Here is a 19,354-nt window from a genome sequence, read left to right as displayed (position 1 = left end):
GAGTAGGTTGGGCGAATCATGAATACAGAATAGGTACACAGTGTAAAACATGAATTAGTTGTTACGTTATTATGACGTATTAATGCACCTATTATAAATATTAGTTACTATATTATAGCTATGTGTAATTAGTCGAACGTCTACAAACATAGGGTTGGTTCTCAACAAACGATGTCAATTTTATGTAATTTGATGAACAGCAATAATTGTTTAAAAAAAAAAAAAAAAAAAAGAAAAGAAATGAAAAATGTTAAGATGAAATTCTTTTGTTTAAAGCTGACCTCAAGGTGTCCAGCGCACAACCACCGTGTGCGTACGTGCGAGAATCTTTTCAACGCTTGTACGATGTATTCAATAGTCAATACATTTATGTATTGATATTTTACTTGTACGGAACAGATGGATACATTTTTATGTAATTCGGACACGTGAACCGTGCGTCAATTTAACAGATGTTTTGGGTTTTATGTACCTATTGTGTGGGCAAGTATATACAATATACTATGTGGGAGTGTGGGACCAATAGAATTCATGGGAACTGTATATATACCTACGGGATAAATCTAATAATTTTTGTAATAAATCATTTGGTGGTTTGACGTATAATCTGATATACAAATGTGTACTGCGCAGTAAAAACATGAAAGGATATTATTGTGTATACAGGGGGCCTACCCTCCGAAAATATCCCATGAGAACATTTCTTTGTCATGAATCTATGACCATACATGTATACATAAACATAATATTTTATACTCTATAATAATATGTATATTATATTTCAATACGCGTTATTATATAGCGTATGCCTACCCATATTATTTTCATAACTCATCCAATGGCAGGTGCTTGAATTAATGAACTTATTGTCGGCAAACGCAGTATTTTCTTAAGCTAACGATCCATTCGAAACCTCTCATCAACGTATTCGTTGGATAAAAATATTTATTTGGAAAATCGGGAATGAAGGATAAACAACAATCTACAGTAATTTCATAAAGAATTCACGTTCGAAATGTTGTCATCATTTCATTGTTCTGGCAGTATTTCTTGCACAGTATAATAATAATATGTGCTATGTATATGTATGTATATAATCCTACAAGGTATTAACAAAATAAGAAAATACAATTCAATTCAACATTTTTTAAATAATAAACTATCCAAAGATTGTTCACACTGTACGTAAACACAATAATATTTTTATATTTTATTTCTATAGTTGTAAACACCTAACGAACTTAAAAATAAATTTAATTGTTATTCAAGCATGATATATTTTTTTAATATTTTTTCCTATGATATCCCTAATAATTTAGTTCTGTCAACTGTCATTATTTATTTAAATAATTTATGTACAGTAATTAATTATTAAACTAGCCACAAACACCATAATTATCTACATTTGTATGGGTTTGACCACACTTCTCTATTACACCTCCGATACCATTGACGTGATGTCGCGATGTGATTTACAAAAAATGTCAAAAATAGACAGGTATTTTATAAAGTGCAGTACAAATAGTACGATATTTTGTAGAACTAATAAAAAAACCATCCAATGAATGACATCAAAAGACAAATAAGTAGGTACAAAGTACTAGTTCCAAAATAATATGATTTATCAACATGGTGATTCATTAAGTCTACGTATATCATAACGATTTAGTTTTGATTAAAATATCAAAGAAGAAAGACATTATTTTTCAGCGATCTATAATAAGTATAAAAGTTTTATATAGTAACCAGTAGGTACCTATTCGTGTTTCATAGAAGATACAATTCTATTTTTTTTGAAATTTGGGGTTCTTTGTGGGTAAAATTCATAGTATCTATTTCTAATTTTTCCGCTTGATTTTGTTGGCCAAGAGCCATACTTTTCCACTCATAAATTGTGATTATCGAGGTTACTTAAACACAAACCTCGAAAAACTAATAAAAATTTATTTTTTTTTTGGCTCGATTTAGGAGTAATTTACACTTCAACATAAAAATGTAAAGTAATAACTAATGTTAATAACGAATTTACGTTATTCCAAGAGACAAGAATAAATAATTTTAATCAATTATACCGAATATACGTCATTCATAAAAGAGAAACGTTATAAAAAAATAATTATATTATGAAACATGTTTATACCATGAATTAAAATATTTATTATTTGATTTGTATACACATTTAATCAATAATCATGTTTAAATAATATAAAAGTGCACTATAATATACTACATAGTAATTAATAAATATGTATAACGTATTCAAACTTTACGAAGAATCGAGATAATAATATTCTTTAAATTATGTGAAACGAATAAAAAATACATTTTATTCATACAGAGTACTTATATAATAACTATAATAAACACTACAACTGGTATAAATAAATAACTTTACATAAATCAATGTATCATCATATCAATATGTATACAGGTATACATTAAGTAATTCTTGTGGTATACATTGTACCAAACTATTATAATAGTTACTATACTTATTTCGTGATTAATAAACAGACTTAGGTAAAATATTTGATATTTAAAGGGAATTCTGAGAGCAGTAATTAGTAATAACACAACAAACGAATATAAATTATTTTATTTCTGGTTCTCGTGTAAATTAAAAAAAACCCAATGAACTATAAAGTCGATTTTATGGAACCGCAGATCTTTAAATGGGTGCATAAAATAGACTATTAGAAATGAGACGGAGAATAATAAGCCATCATAATGTATAACACGAAAAAAGCAAAAACTAATAAATATATTGCTCAGTTGCATACTTCTCTTTATAGTGGTCACGCGGCCACACATAAGACGCATAATCGTACAAAGCGACCAAAATATGCGTTTATTGCGCATTGAAAAATTGAAAGATTCCGGACATCTGGAAGACGTATGTTTATTGCGAACAAAAAAATATAGGTATATGGACCGAAAAACGTCAAAATAGCGAGTGTTGCACTTGCACAATCTACGTGATATGTTTTAAATAAAAACTGCAGCGTGAACAATTGAAGGTTAAAATTGATTATGTATATAGTATTATAGTATATTATAATACTATGACCGTTTCCCATACATAGCGTAATTTTTTATTCATCCTCTACAAAAGATTTATAGTTATGTTATTTGGAAATTGCACAATTTTTTTTTTCACAACGAAATACTTCTTGTCTTCTCATTTAAACCTACTATATAACGTAAAAAAAAAATATTCAATTCGATTCCAATATGTTATCTTTATTATGTAACAGTAACATTATCAAATGCATAATAATATATGTTTAAAATACAGGGTGAGCCTACCAGGACTACTTGCTGTATAGAGATTTCATACACAATACACGCATCAACAAGTGTGCCAAGAATTTTTTTTAGTAGGTATAAATTCAAATTATTTAAACATTATTAAATAGCAAACATTTAAAAGATTAAATAAATGTAAATTAGTTAAATATTTTTAAATATAACAAATGGGCATTATATAAAAAATTACCACATGAGTTATGTTATATAATATTTGTGTGGAGAAGTTGTTAAAATATTTGCTGTATAAATATGAAGTGATAAATAATATTATTCCTTATGTCCAATGTAAATATGAAATGTAACCGCGGACAATTTTTCTTTTTTAAAGGGTAGTTAATATTATAATAACATTTTTAATTGACAACTCAGTTATCTCAAGGAAAATGGGGTATTTTATTATTTTTCCCAGGGTATCAGAACCGTGACAATTATAGTGTTCTTATATTTAAGTTTGATAATAGGACTTATACCAATGTAAACATCATAAATTTAGTTCTACTGAACGAAATTTTGCTTTGTTTTACATATAGCCTGTAGGTAACTGATACTTACGAGTATAGCGCTCTAACACATCGTGAACGGTTTTTAATTTTTGTGCAAATTCCAGTGTCATTACAATAATTTATGAAAAATCAAGATAATTTTACTATTGTATAATAACCTTAGTAATTTTGAATTAACAGGTGTCTGTGTATGTCGTACTTCAAATTAATCTATGATCGCAATGGTTTTGTCTGTTTTTTTTTTTATTTACATTTTTCAACTACATTTGTTTTTAAGAATTGTTTGATACATTATACAATATACGATTAATATAATACGACTGTCTTACAAACAGTGCATGACCATTATGATTAGAAATTGTTTATAACATTTAATCTAGAATCAAACATCTAAATGCTATATATTTTAAAAATAACATTTTCCTATTGTAAGGAATTCATTGTGACTACGATAATTATCATAATATTTTGTTTATAACAGAATATAGACGCAGATAATAGATTAGTAAAATAATATAGAGATGGTTATTGTTAAATGATAACCAAAATATTAAAGTTAACAATAATAATAAAATAATATTATGGATCCTGAAAATTCCACGATCGTCGTCATCGATCGATATAAACAACAATAATAGAAGTATAGTAATAATTGGGCGTAGTATACATCATACTCATTGACGTCTATACGGTGTAACGCGTATAGAATACTAAGAAATTAAGAATGCACGTCGGTCGAGAATTTAGACACCTATATATTGTTTTGTTATTGGGGAACAGATTTGATCGTAAATACATATTTTTATGCTAACCAGATAAAAATAATGTGCACGGTTTAGATTTAGACCGACTGAAATCAAACAATTTTTTCATTATACATATTTTCATATAAAAACCTATTTTATTTATAAGCTAATACTTTACTGTACGCAAATACTGCGCTCACATTATGTGTACTCATATTGGGAGTTTACCAATTGCGCTTAAAATGACCTTTTCATACACCGACTGTCATTTTCTGGGTCGATATATCAATTGCGCTCGGTCTATTCTGGGTCTATAGAGTATAGACTAATATTGCGATCGATAATTTTCTGGGTTGATAGACCAATAAATATTGCGCTCAGTCATTTTCAGGGACTATAATATTAGTTATTACTTATTAATTATTATAGTTGATATTACTGTATACCTCCTTTATAATAATGTGTATTAATAAATAGGTTTTTTTTAGATTTAAGAAAAAAAATTCATAATTTCATTAAAACTATACGATGATCGTCAATTTTAATAAAATTAGTAATTTTATGTAGTCATAGCCAATATCAAGCTGTATTATTTAATCATTTTTGTGTTTTTCACAAATCGATATATTGACGGCAAATAGTGAACCTAAAATATAAGCAGCGCAATTGGTATATACTGACCTAAAATATTAATGGAGGCGCAATTTATGCGAAATTGGTACATGCCCATCATATTATGTAGCTGCAGAAAGGGTGGACGGTTTGTGAGTGTGCTGTAGCTAACTGGGCCAGTTACATTTGTGGGCTAGACGACAACGGTACATCTAACAATATTACTTATTATTGGGTACTATTAGTTTATCATAGTATAGAATTCTGGGCCGCATGATTCCCAGTCCGCCTCTGTTGACGAAATTTTATTAATTGATTTTAAATACGATACCGCATGGTAGAATAATATGATTCATAGACAAGTAATTTGCGTCAATATCGACGACCTTAAGCGTAACCCTATAGCTTCCAAACAGCTCTCTATGCATATTACATTATTATGACGTATTTCGTATGTTAGTGTGTATGTCAATGCGTGCGTTACTAGATTTTTTAAGGTAAGTTTTTGTACGTCCGACCGAACGGATTGTTATTATTGCAGGAAGATTACGAATATTATTACCTACGCAAAGACGCGGTTTCGTATGCAGCCAGAACTTTTGATAACCCCACAATAATAATATGATATTGGAAAGGTGGAGACGTAGAGGTACGTGTCCAGAAAAAAATCTCCGAGCGGGAAACCAGTGGTTGTATTCCAAATAATACATAGAAATTAAGTCATAATATAAATTGTCGGTTAATTTAGAACTATGTATTGGATTGTTATCACATAGGTACTTAATTATAATACTTTGCTGATAATAATATTAAAGATATTCGAAATCTAAGAAAACTTGTCAATACTACAACAATTCTTATTGTCACTTATATAGTTCGTTTAATTGAAAGAAAACAATTTAAATTTCCATTTAATTTGTACGTGCATTAAAATGTTATGTCGTGAATGCCCAAAACACGATTCTTTTATAGTTTAGGAGTTTAAAGCTCGGCCATAAAAAATGAAAAGGTAATATACATATTTGCTTATTTTTACTTATAACTACGATTGCTGTAGATTCAAAACCATTGTGTGGGAGTTAGAAATGCATAAAAATAAGCACATGTAATATATTACATTAATAACAGCGCATAAACATTGTAGATAAATTAATAAAACGAATGAAACTAATAATCCGAACAAGTGCAACATTTGACCTCAAGATTGTGTGTTTTATTTTTTATATTTTCAGCAACATGTTGTAGTGTTGAAAGCGATTAAGACGACAATGTGACAAAAAATGTGTGCCCTTAGTTTTTTTTATAGATATATTTCATCACGTTTCACCGGGAAAAAAATGCAAAATATTACGATAAACTATACTACATGCGTAAATCAAAACATGAACTCACTCTTAATAAAGTCAATTTTTAAGATACAAAAAAAATTAGTTAAATAAGCTAAAGTTAAAAAATTAATTTTTTAAACAGGAACCTCCTTATTATATAACATTAAAACCTGAACAGTACTACAGTAGGTGTGGAGTGTACATCGACAATGTGTAGGTCTCTGTAATAGTGTAATGGATTTGTTAAATTTGTACTCAATGATAGATTATTGCATACGTAAACGTATCATGTCAGCTTATATTAATTAATATATTTTAATATATATACCAGAATTTTATTATTAAATCCTAATTACTTATTTTAGTCATTTTGACGAAAACATCGTACTAATTGTATTATTGATTATTATAATAGTACATATTTATATCATATATTAATTGTTATTAACTTTTGAATCAAAATCAAATTACTGCAATAGAATGGCATAAATAAGTCCATGGTATAACTAGGTAGGTTATAGCTTAACACTAATCTAAATATTTCGAACAGTTTATTGTGTATGGTAAATTATAAAAATATACGTAAACATTTCAAGTCTCCAAGAATAATAATATACTCACGATAATATAAAACATCTTAAATTCAATATATATTTAATATCATTTTATAGAACCGTACAGAAAAATCAAAATATCAGTAAATAATCAGTAATTCCTGATTGAAAAAACGTATTTAGGTTGGAGGGATATAACTGATCCGTAATTGCCCTTTTCGGCACTATTTTAATTATAATGATTATTACGAATAATGGTGCGATTATTAAGAGTGTGACGTCAATGAAAATAATCACTCTGATTTTATATAAAATCATATATTGCTCCTTTGGGGTTAGTGGGTTAAGACCAAATAATCGTTGAAACGATAAAAGATTATTATTTACAAAAGAAAAAAAGAAAGATTTTACAGTATAGGTACCTATTTGAACCATTATTGTTGTTATAAGTGTTATAAAATACTAATAAAAGTGTTAAAATGATAAATTTCAACGATTTTTGTTTAGCTATTGTTTCATTTTTTGCAGAAACCATAAATAGTGCAAAGTCTAATAATTTTTATAACACATTACCAATTATTGTCAATGCGATTAAAAAAACAAAAACTGGGAATTCCGACAGCTTTTTCCCTGCGGAATATGTAACGCTTAAACGGAAAGATTCATAGTAATACACACATGCTTACATCATCACCATCGAAAATCAATTGATGGATAAAAGGTAGGCAAGTGGGTACCGCTCTGTAATACATTAGGTGTCGTGGGGACTGAAGCGGATGTGTTAAATTTGAATTTAATGATCACTTTATAATAGTATAAGAAAAACGATTTGAGCAAAGACCTTATAAAGAATGTAGTTAGCCTTAGGGGCGTTTTTAGAAATGTCTTAGGAGGGTGGGGGGAGCAAACAGTTTAAATTATACATAAAGTTATGTTTAACTATATTTTATTTAACTCATATCTTCGATCTCAAAATGATGTCATAATTTATAACCAAATAATCAATAATACATGTGAATTTGATTTTAAGTCAACCAGGTTCAATAGTAATACGCAATATAAATAATATAATGCATAATGCCTAAGTATTTAATGTTTAGCAGAAAAAGTTCCATATAAATTATTGTTATGTACTTGTGTGTGGAATATAAGCCGACTTACGCACTTTCAGTGACTTCCATTGGCTGCATTTTTGATCCGATGCGTTTTATTCCCGCTAACTACATACCGGGGATATTTTTTATTTTTCATCAACATAAACAATAATTATTGTGTTGATTAAATCACGGTTATAAGAAAGGTATAAACAGGGTTCGGCATTAAATCAGTATTTTTAAAATTCACAAATTTCTTAGGGTACGTTCTATTAATTTAGTCGTACCTATTTATATTTTCCAAAGTAAGTTTTGATGATGGCTCTGCAACGACCAAGTATTCTGAAAACGAATTTAAATCCTCCACACAAAGTAAACAAAATTATCAAACTGTCCAATTTTTTTAAACTCAAGTTCCCCAAAAAATTGAAAAATCTGAGAATTGTTCTTTTCAAGCAGCCTTTGCGGGGGATTCAGTTCGTTTGAAAACAATTTGTGACATCACTCAACACTGTTGGGGTACTTTTAGAGGGTGGCATTACTATTATAGGGTATTATGGTACGGACCAGGCCGTAACGAAATGTTATGAAATTATAATACAATTTTAACATCAAAACTACTGTCACCATTTCATTGGTTATACAAGAGATCGTAAAAATATAACCATTTTAGGTTAGGTACTTCGAAATCTATAGGTAATAATAATTACCAATTTTACCTATATTATAAAACAACCTTATGAGAGCACCACATATGCGTGTGTTGTTTCCGACATAAGTACTAACGTATGGCATAAGTAGTAAATTTTCGTTTACCTAAGAGAACCAATTTTGTAGGTTAGCTTTAATATGAATTTAGATACCTATGATCTAACTTAAAGATAAAAACATTATCTGTGTTTACTCTTGGTTCTATACTTAAATTTTTAATCGAGTTATGAACGTTTTTGTATTGCACATACCCATGAACCATTTAAAAAATAAAAGTATCACAAATTGTAAAAAGCAATGAGAGAACACAGATAATGTACCTTTAAGTTTGTTAATAATTAAATTTACTATTATATTCACTAATTAGCCTATAACCACACAACATTTCAAAGATGGGGAAGTTAATGAAAATAATTAACTCAAGTTAGGTTAAGAGAACACAAGATCAATAGTTAGAAGTTAACAGGTACCTAGCTATTAGAAAATCATACATTTTACTCGATAAGTTAAAAGTTTATCAACTTTTTATCACATTAAGAGTGACTGCGTTCTTGATAATTTCCTAAATTATTATTTATTATAAACAATTTCATCGAACTTATGTACACGTATACACCTATTTTACTCACGTTTACATGATTATTAAATATTTAAACTATACACATCTCAATTAATAATTTAACAAATATTATTTTTTTTATCAAATAGGAATTTAAGGTCATATAATATTATGCCTATCTAATCTATGAAAATATAATATTATCTAAACACAAAATTATTTTATCAAAAAAAAAATAACAGAAAAGTTTGTATTATTAGAGAATTGGATAATTTGTATTATTATTTTAATATTAATATTTATGCATAAAACCATAAACCAACAAATTTCAAAAAACTTAATGAATTATTTTTAAACCAATTGAAAAAAGCTAAGTTATTTTAACTGTCAATTAAACCAAGTTAAGTTCATAAGTTGATTAGTAAATTAGCTAACTATGTCTACCTTTAAAAAATTTGTTCTCGCCATGTTATATAAGTCGAAGACAACACAATACACACTTAGGTGTGGCATCTTTCAGGGGTTATTACCGATACCCAGTTTTTAAGGAGTTTAATATAGGCAATACCAAAACTTCGAATGACTGTAAATTTGTTCACACTTCAAAGGATAATGTGCAAACTATATCATGATCATTAGTTGTGTGACTGCAGCGTAAAATAAATGGAGGAACGCCCATGTGCACGCACATGTCAATAGTCAATAACGCGTAGTCCTAGACCCAGGTTAATTGATGATATTATTGATTGTTTTTTTTCTTTAAGGGGGTAACGAATATAAATCCTTCAATCATTGCTCAGAATCGTTAAAAATGCTAATATAAACATTTGGTGACATTTTCAAGAATCTATAAACATCATAGTGATCATATGATTTCAATCAATATTTTTGACTCCTTTCAGAATCGAAAAATGATAGTTACTTGTATTCGGAAAAATTTTAAATTATAAGCAATGTTGAAATGTAGGTATTGTGTTTGTACCATGCAACACTGTGATAATTTATGATTTACGACATAACAATATTAAAATAAAAAAATACGGAAAGGCGTCCTAAGTGTCGTCTGTGGAAACATTTAGCCAACTACTTGTACGAAAAATAGAATTTCCGTCGAACCGGTGTCAAAGAAATTCTGAGTGGGGGCAAATAAATTAAAATAAACGAACCGAATATTCGGAAAAAGAAAATTTGCAGAAAGCGGTTGGTAGAGGCTAGGGAAAAAACGTACGTTAGAGAATAGTCATAAAATTGTATGAGACTCTAGATAGGGTCTATTTAAAAAATTTGCAAATGGCGGTCAAATAGTTAAACAAATGCATATTTTGGTTATTACCTGTTAAGTAGTGACCTCCCGGCCACCTGTGCGCCTGTGTGTGTATATTATAATCATTAATCATCTCCAATGGCCAATGAATATAAGAGGCACGAGAAATCCAACTGTCGACGCGGCGATTTTCCTAACGTCGACCAGCCAACATATTTTTTAAACTGATAACTTGTAATATTTTGATCCTCCTCTCCTGATTAGTAACAAAATAGTACCGATTCGTGATTTTCATACAGTGCCTAATAATTGATATTGTAATTTATACGCGAAATTAAGAACAAAAATAGATTGATAGAAGTGATTGGGGGGTGGAAACTGGTGAGAGGTGTTGACTTATTGCTAATTATTAGTATTGAAATTATTTCACCATCATTGGTTAATCTAAAAATGGACGATAAATGTTTGTCCTCTGCCCCGTTAAACATTTGTTACCTACAATTAATTACTGTCATCCCGATTACTGATCAATGTCTATACAATTTTTGTTTTCAAAATTTGAAACTGAAATTACAGGTGGCAGTTTGAAAATCATAAATTGGTACAGTTTTAACTAACTGAGGGTAGATATACAAAAATAATAATTTGTGGTCAAGTTAACAAATATTAGTTGAATTGAGGCTGATCCACGGTAAAAAAAAATCACCCCGGACGAGTTTATTTAAAAGTATATAACCGTGATTTAAACTAATAAATTATAATTATTTATAAACATTAAATAATAACTATTGAGTTATGAAGAAAGACTTTACATGTCTTGTTTTTACTAGTTTAGTCACTAAACGTTGGCTATTGTTTTGTAGTAGACTCTATAAAATTATAAGTCTTAATTAAATTTTTAAGTACCAAACAATTATTAAAACAAAAAACAATATGAATTTTGAATTTGTATTATATAAAAGGTTCGTGGAGCTAAGTTCCTTTTATGTGTTACTTAAATTGTTAACACAGGATAGATTGACACTCTCCCTTTTTCATTAACATCTTTGTTCAAATTTGAAAACGGATCAAATTTTGTATTTTAATTTTCTGAAACATGAGCCAAAAAGTCAAACATATTATTCATGTTTCTAGAAAAATACTACCCAATGTAAGAGTTAATAATTATAATTACAACACTTGAAATTATAAATAAATAACTTCCATCAACTCATCACAGTTTATCGAATCATCACAATGTATATTATTTTTACACATTGTGATTACAATTTTCAATACTAAAGCAATGTTTATAAACTAAACAATTTCTTTGCAACTTTTTCATTAAATAATAATCATACAGTGCAATGGTAAGTCTATTGTAGTGTAAAATATACATCTTTGTCTTTCTAATTATTCTGCAAAAATTTGGTTTTTGCAACTAAAACACTGTTTAAGACTAATTAAATTTGTATCACAAAAAATAAAGTCATTTTTATGTATGGGGTGTATTGTATAATATTGAATAATATGTAAACATACCATAACAAAAATAAATGAATAAATTATTTATACAGTAAAAATAGAATTGAGATCATAATGGTTAGAAATAAATCTTAATTAAACCACAATAAGTAAAAAAATTATTGAGCAAAAATAAAACGTACAAAAATTGAGAAAATATTAGTTATGGTAGTGATAATTGATGTCTTGATTGAAAATGTGAAATAATAATAAAACATTTAATTATACATAAAAAACAATATAATTTGTTAACATTTTGAAATAGCCATGTTATCTAGAATTTGGACATTTAATTATAAGCAATAATGAAATTTAAAAAATATTAAGTGTTTTATAGGTTATTTAATTTAAAATAAAAAATATTAATGTAACATTTAAAAAAAATTTTTAATTCAAATTGTGTTTTTCTTAAAATGTGAAATGTGGATGACAAGAGATGGCTTCATTTAACATTGTTCACATATGCTGAATAACGCCAATTGGCCTCATGAACCTTGTTATTAAATACACTATAATTTGGTCAGTGTTACAATAAAACTACTCGTATTTTGTAAGTGTCCCCTATAAGTATTTTATCATAATTCACATTCAAGACATACATTGATATTTTAATTTTCAAAATCCCAATTTTGTCAGCATCACGAGACATGTAGTGTATACACAAATATGAATATATGATACGCAGCAAATGTGTTAAAATAGGAATAACTACAGATATTATTTTACTTTTAATAAATATTAAATATACTTCAATTTAGAAGTACTTTTAATCATCTATCAAAATTAAAAAATATTTGTAACATGTTTGCTGTGTATGTCTCTTTGTGGTTCGCACTTCAATGCGTACATATAATAACTACTCTTAAAATTTATGGTCATAGTTTTGAACGGCGTAATATTATGAATGCATATTTTTAAATATATATTTAATCGCACTAGCCAATGATAAAATAAATTTCAGCTACACGTACAAAATTATTATACATCAAATGGTGTTGACTGTGCCGCTGAACCACCCTAAGGATGACAATATGCATCAGAATACCATCAACATGTTTATATGTTTAAGAATATTTAATTTAAATAATAATAGTTTTAATTTAAAGTTATTAACGTCCAAATTTCTAGTTACAATTGATTGTTAGCAGTAGTACAATGGTGTACTGTTAACAAAAACATTTAAACTGTTATAAGTTAATCTATTTCTAACAACACACAGTATTCAAATACTTGTAAAAGAGTATGTAAAATTTAAGTGTGATATCACATAATGTTTCATTTAAACTCAAAGCACACATAATCGTATAACACATACTAAATAATTATTCAAACAAAACAAAAAATAAAAAACAAAATTGTAATTTTAGTATGTTTCAACTTTCAAATTAAGATGTTTTTAAAAAATTTGAAAAAAATTGTGAGAAAAATAAAAATAAAACTTAAAATGTTGATAAAATAAAAGAATGTTAGCTATCATTCATGGTACCATTCATGACTTTTTTTATGGTACTATGGGCAACATCAATCTCGTGGAGTTCAACTGATAATATGTTGGAAAAACATACATGGTCACTTTCTATTGGTTCTCCACAGCATTCACAATTTACTACCTACGAATATATATTGATTAATTCAAGATATATTGGTACTTTTTTTCCCTATAATATTTTAGTGAATGACCTAGATAACAGGAAAACACATTTTCTTTAGTAACTATATAACAACTCAACCTAGCTCCTTTACTAGCTTTCCAAAGCCTAAGTTTTACAAACATTTTGAACGATTGATTTCAAACAATGGCAGATTTATAATGCACGCGAGTATCCACAAAATTTGTCCTGCCGAATGCAAATTTATAAATTTATAATGTTGTATACTTGTACTCTTTAAACTTTAAAGGTTAAGAGAATGCCATACCTACATGTGTTGTCACCATCTTACAGTCTTACTCCATAGCAAAGCAGTTCCAATTTTGTATTGTTAGTTTGAATATATTAGAGTGAATTGACCAATTATTAAACTTAAAGGAAAAAACATTAACTGTTTTTTCATTTATATATTATATTTTTTTAAATTTTAACAATATATTATGAGCATTTTTAAATTATGATATTTGACAAATTTGTTAGTCATCTTGTTTTAATCTTTTGACTACTGCATTAAAATAATTTACACCTGGATTTACTGCATTAAGTTGTATAATTAATTTATTGTTTACTTTATTGTAAATGCTATTTTTTTATGGAGATTTTTTTTCTGTCTCAAATAAAATCAACTTCAACTTTTTAATTAGACCATCACTAGCAATTAAATCAGTTTTTGTGACATTGTCAGCTTTTATTTCTGACGATCAGCTACACCCAAAAAATTACTTAACTTTGTTAATTTTAGCAAAATGCAAGTTAGGAAATTGTTAGAATAATAAAGACACTTCAGAGAGAGCAACACTCATCACGTGTTAGCCATGCTCATTGCTGCCACTTGTGCTTAAGCTTATGTAAATTCACTTTAATATAAATTATACTACAAAATTGTAGCTGCTGAACTCAAATTTGGTACACTTTACATTTGCTGGTCTGAGACAACACATAGCATCATTAAAGTGTTAAGAAGATAATTTAAAATACAAAATAATATTGAGACCTAAAGAGTTCACATATGAGCTTATAAAGAAATTAAGAATAAATATTTTCTACCTAAATTGGCCTGTTAGGATAATGGATTATCGATTCTTTTCTGACTACTGATATTATAAAACCAAAATATATTATGTTATATATTATACCTTTAGAGTATAGTAACTTTTTTGTCGAGCAATCCTTTTCAATATTCTATTTCTTGCACGTTCTTTAGCACGGAATTCAGGATCCATTCTTCTTTGACGTTGTCTTTCTTTATCTCTTTCTTTTTTTAATCGATTGAGATCTTCCAAATCTATAATATCTTCATTGTCTAATCTAAAAATATAATATAAGTTAAAATGTTAAAAAATAATCTACCTATTTATTTATCTATTTATCTTACAATGATGTCATTTTACTACAATCAATGTTAGCTTCTGAATATAATTTATTAATGTTATCACCATAGAGGCCTTTAGATCTAGATAATCTTTTAGCAATCGTGTTTTTTCCTCGTTCAATTGCTCTTAACTCTGGATCTAAACGTCTTTTTCGTTGTCGTTCACGATCACGTTCTAAGCGACGTTTTCTAGATTGTTCTCGTTGTTCATCTGTCAATGGTCTTCTGGGCATTTTTATACTGTATAAATATGAAAACTATTTAATTCCAGTATAAATTATAATGTTAATTTAAAAACTTACAATCACATAACTATGTAGATGTATAAATTATATTTTGTTTGTATAGTATTTATATGGACTAGATTAAACAGTATTGACTTGGTTTTTTGACATGAAATACAACTCTAGTAAGGTTGTATTTAATTGCCATGACTAAATTTGTTTCAATATTCATAAATATTTGTTCAGTCTTGATACATATTGACCTGAAAAATATAAGTAATTAATTTAATATCAAAAATTGTTGAATTTAAAGTCTTTAATTGGAACACTGTTTGTGAAATAAGATACCAGTAAGTAGTTTATAGTGAGTAGCTGTAACGTTCATAAGCCAATCAGCAGGCAAATAGAAATAAGTGAACAAGTTTTGGGCTACTACCCGAGTACGTTTTTATTTTGTGTAAATATTTAGAAATTTTGATTTGATAGTGGTCAATAATTGGACATTATAGCAATTTTAACAAAGAATATGAACTTATTACATCATCTTAACACACACTTCTACAACAGTACAAATGCACCAAAAAGTACTCAATCTAAATGTATTACAAGATAAACATTTCTAACATAATATGTGCTTCAATATACATATAAATATATACATAAACTAGCTGATCCTGCTTGATGTTGTCTGTGACAAATTAAATGCTTGTGGATTTGCCCCCTCTTAAGCTCCGTTAAAAATAAGCTAGCCTGATTTTTAACAGTTATTGGGGTTGTTTTGGCCAAACATTAAATGCCAGTCTAAAAGAAAATGATATCCAACTATAAAAATTAATAAATAGTCAGCTATAACCAATGGCAACAATAAATAAACTTAAAATGATGGGTTTTCATGAATCAACTAAATTCAACATTTATGTGCTGAAAAGTACAAAATAGTTAAGTTCTATGATATTACAACAGATCTAGCTAAATCTATTGACTAATGTTTAATGAAAATCTGTCGAAAACTATGGATTTACATGAGGACTATCCTATCCTTAAACCAACCATAGGAGCGATAGACTTTGCTGTGGATTGCTCACTAAGTACTAACAAACACTGTGTTTTATTTATGCATAGATTAGGGTTTAATACTAAAATGTTCAATTTAATATTGAATCTTTTGTAAATAATATTTACAGTCTTGTAACCAGTGTCAATTAAGAAATATATTTTACACATTTTGTTCCCATATACACAGCTGCCAAAAATTTAACAGGATTTCATAATACTATAGTATTTTTTTTACGCCATTTACCTATAAAACAACTATTGAAAATGACCTGAAAAGTTAGTCGAATTCAAACATCATGAAGCACATTTACCCACTGAAAAATAGAATTTGTGGATGACAATTTGGCTGGGTTAGGATAGTGCTTTGAGTAATATCATATCGTCATATTTTGTGGTAATGTGTGCGTACTTAAACAATTCTATTGTTTGGGACGATATGCCATGGTATTTTTGCAAAACAGAATGTTAATGTAATGGTACAATGTGCACAGAAAAGTAAAATCAAAGCCATACCTACTACAGGTGCATTCCAAATCGCAAAACCCGAATGATGCAGACATGAAAATCATGTACACACAAACGAAGGAAAGCCTCAAGTCAAGTAATGAATGTCAACAAATCACAAAACATGGCATGTACCTCCTAATGTTGTTTATTTTCAATGAATCAACAATGGTGTTCATTGGTGTAACCATGGCAACGAAAGTCACACAACTGAAATGCAATAGACGACAAGATATAACAGTGCGAAACATCGTCGTTTAGCTTAAACCAAGTGCGAAATTCCGATGTTTCGTCAAATACCGAATACCGGTACGGACGTAACGTACTGCGTTCTTATCTCGTTACCGCGGCACGTACGCCACTATTCGGCTGTAGGCGTTTGTCGGATTGCGTAATAACACTGCAATAACATTATTCAACACAGACGCCGATGCGGCGGCAAGCGGTGCCGCGCTGATGCGGAAAAAAGCACAGGCTGTCAACCTGACCCAGACGGGCGTAGACAGAGGTAGTAGACGAAACAAACCCACGGTCTGTGGGTGTAAGCTTTGAATTACCTGGCACAGGTCCAACGCGACGTCACATCGTTCCGCGTTCGACGTCATCGGGGACCGGCATGGCGGCGTCCGGCGGTAAGTTTACAGGCTCAATGCGTCGCACGCGTTACGAAAACGGCCGTAACGCGGCGTCTCGCGGAATGCCGTACTCCGACGAGAGACGAGAAGACAACGACGACGAGTCACTTGACGACGACGACGACGACGACAGAAATAATTACGGAATTATTGTGTGCGCGCCGCCGCGTCGTCGTCACTCGATCGCCTGCAGGCTGCAGTTTAGACGAATTTACTATTTACATATTAATAATAAATGTTTTGCCGATTTTCTACGCACAAGCGTGCGTAAAAGACAAACGTAATAACAATAACAATAACAACAACAATAATATAATATGTAATCTCTTTTGACGACGCTCCAGGAATAGCCCGACTCGGGACGTATCGCGATTCGCGGCGATGATGTTGTCACGGACCATCTGACGATGATGACGAAACACCGTCCCGGTGTGAGCGCTTGCGGCGTTGACATTTACCACCACGGTTGAAGTTGTGTAGAACGTCCGCCGCAACCACGGTTACCCACTGCCAATAAACAATAATTTTATCTCACAAACATATTATAGTGATAGATAAACAATTTAAATATAAATATATATAATAATGCATTGTATAAATATTATTCATCTCGATGTGTGCAAACACTTAGATAATAATTTTTATTACTCTATGATGTATACTGCAACGTCCATTGTCGTTACTCGTTGCTCGTACACATTAATTCGTTTTGAAAAAAAGTGTACTCTAGACTATCTTTAAAATGTGGATTTTCTAAAAATCTCTAATGCACTCCTACATGTCAAACGAAGGCGCCATGAAGATAAAAAATCTCGGCATAATTTTCTAGTTTAGCGCCCACTCGAATTTTTGCAATTTTTTCTTCGGAAACCTAAATATTTCAACGAGTTTAGAACGATGGTGCAAAAATTAGTTGGCGCAAACCATTAATGCCTTCCAAATTTTACGATTTTACGTTAATACGTTCTCGCGGAATACTACGTTAATGTCGAGCGGAGCATGGTACAAGAAATATAAACATATACCTATATTTATATATATGTTACCGTCAATGTCGTAAATTCAGGTAATGATGATATTGACTAGCCAATTAATATAATGCCTGGGTAACTTGGTCATTATCTATAATCAACATATATTTGTAACATTGACTTGATAAATCAGACGATGTTATAATTTGATAAATTCACTAGTTATTATAACATATCCTATCGTCGTGTAGTCAATGTTATCTTTTATCGTTTTAACTTTAAAAACCCACGTTAAGATTAGGTATCTGTTTTATAACGAATAATAATAGGTATCTTTTATAGTTTTAATACTCACGGCAACTAACCTAACATAAGTATTGTTACAGTCTACGTTGTACTTTCGTATAATATAGTTTATAGTTTTGTATAGTTTTTCATTTCGAAAAGTGTTGAATTGTTTTATTAAAAAAATGAATTCAAATGAAATGCGTCAAAAATTTTACAAAGCATTATCTGATTTATTGAAAAATAAACGTGAAGATAATAAATCATTTTTAAACAAAGAAGAATATATGTTAAGATTGCAAGAAGTTAAATTACCTAAGGAAAAAATTGGGAAGAAAAGTGCAAAGGATTACAGATACATTCGTAAGTATGATATAATAACACTCAATGGGCAAGAACGACTTATTAAATCTATAAGTAATAATTCAGAAAATGTACACTATTATGTATCAAATGACGAATTATTTGATATTTT

At 29.2% G+C, this 19,354-nt stretch overlaps 1 protein-coding gene across 4 annotated transcripts in view; it reads right to left on the bottom strand.

The window, feature by feature from the left end:
- The window catches only part of LOC111027434 (zinc finger CCCH domain-containing protein 13-like), a 29,416-nt gene extending 11,384 nt beyond the window's left edge, over positions 1-18,032 (bottom strand). Inside the window, exons 1-5 of one of the 4 annotated variants that reach the window (XM_022305811.1) lie at positions 17,546-18,032; positions 15,507-15,691; positions 15,208-15,461; positions 14,969-15,140; positions 11,347-13,793 (exon numbers count right to left, since the gene is read on the bottom strand). In XM_022305811.1, the coding sequence (XP_022161503.1) occupies positions 13,650-13,793; positions 14,969-15,140; positions 15,208-15,437 (546 nt within the window). In that variant the 5' untranslated portion in view covers positions 15,438-15,461; positions 15,507-15,691; positions 17,546-18,032 and the 3' untranslated portion in view covers positions 11,347-13,649. Of the gene's footprint in view, positions 1-11,346; positions 13,794-14,968; positions 15,141-15,207; positions 15,462-15,506; positions 15,692-16,997; positions 17,410-17,545 lie in introns of those variants that run through there. The other 3 variants (XM_022305809.1, XM_022305810.1, XM_022305812.1) reach the window with 3 other exon arrangements.
- Between the last annotated feature and the right edge of the window lie 1,322 nt (positions 18,033-19,354).

Source organism: Myzus persicae, unplaced genomic scaffold (assembly GCF_001856785.1).
Source record: "Myzus persicae strain clone G006 unplaced genomic scaffold, MPER_G0061.0, whole genome shotgun sequence".
In the NCBI taxonomy this organism is placed as follows: Eukaryota; Metazoa; Arthropoda; class Insecta; order Hemiptera; family Aphididae; genus Myzus; species Myzus persicae.
Note: the sequence above shows the minus strand (reverse complement) of the source record. Positions and strands in the feature narration are given on the sequence as shown.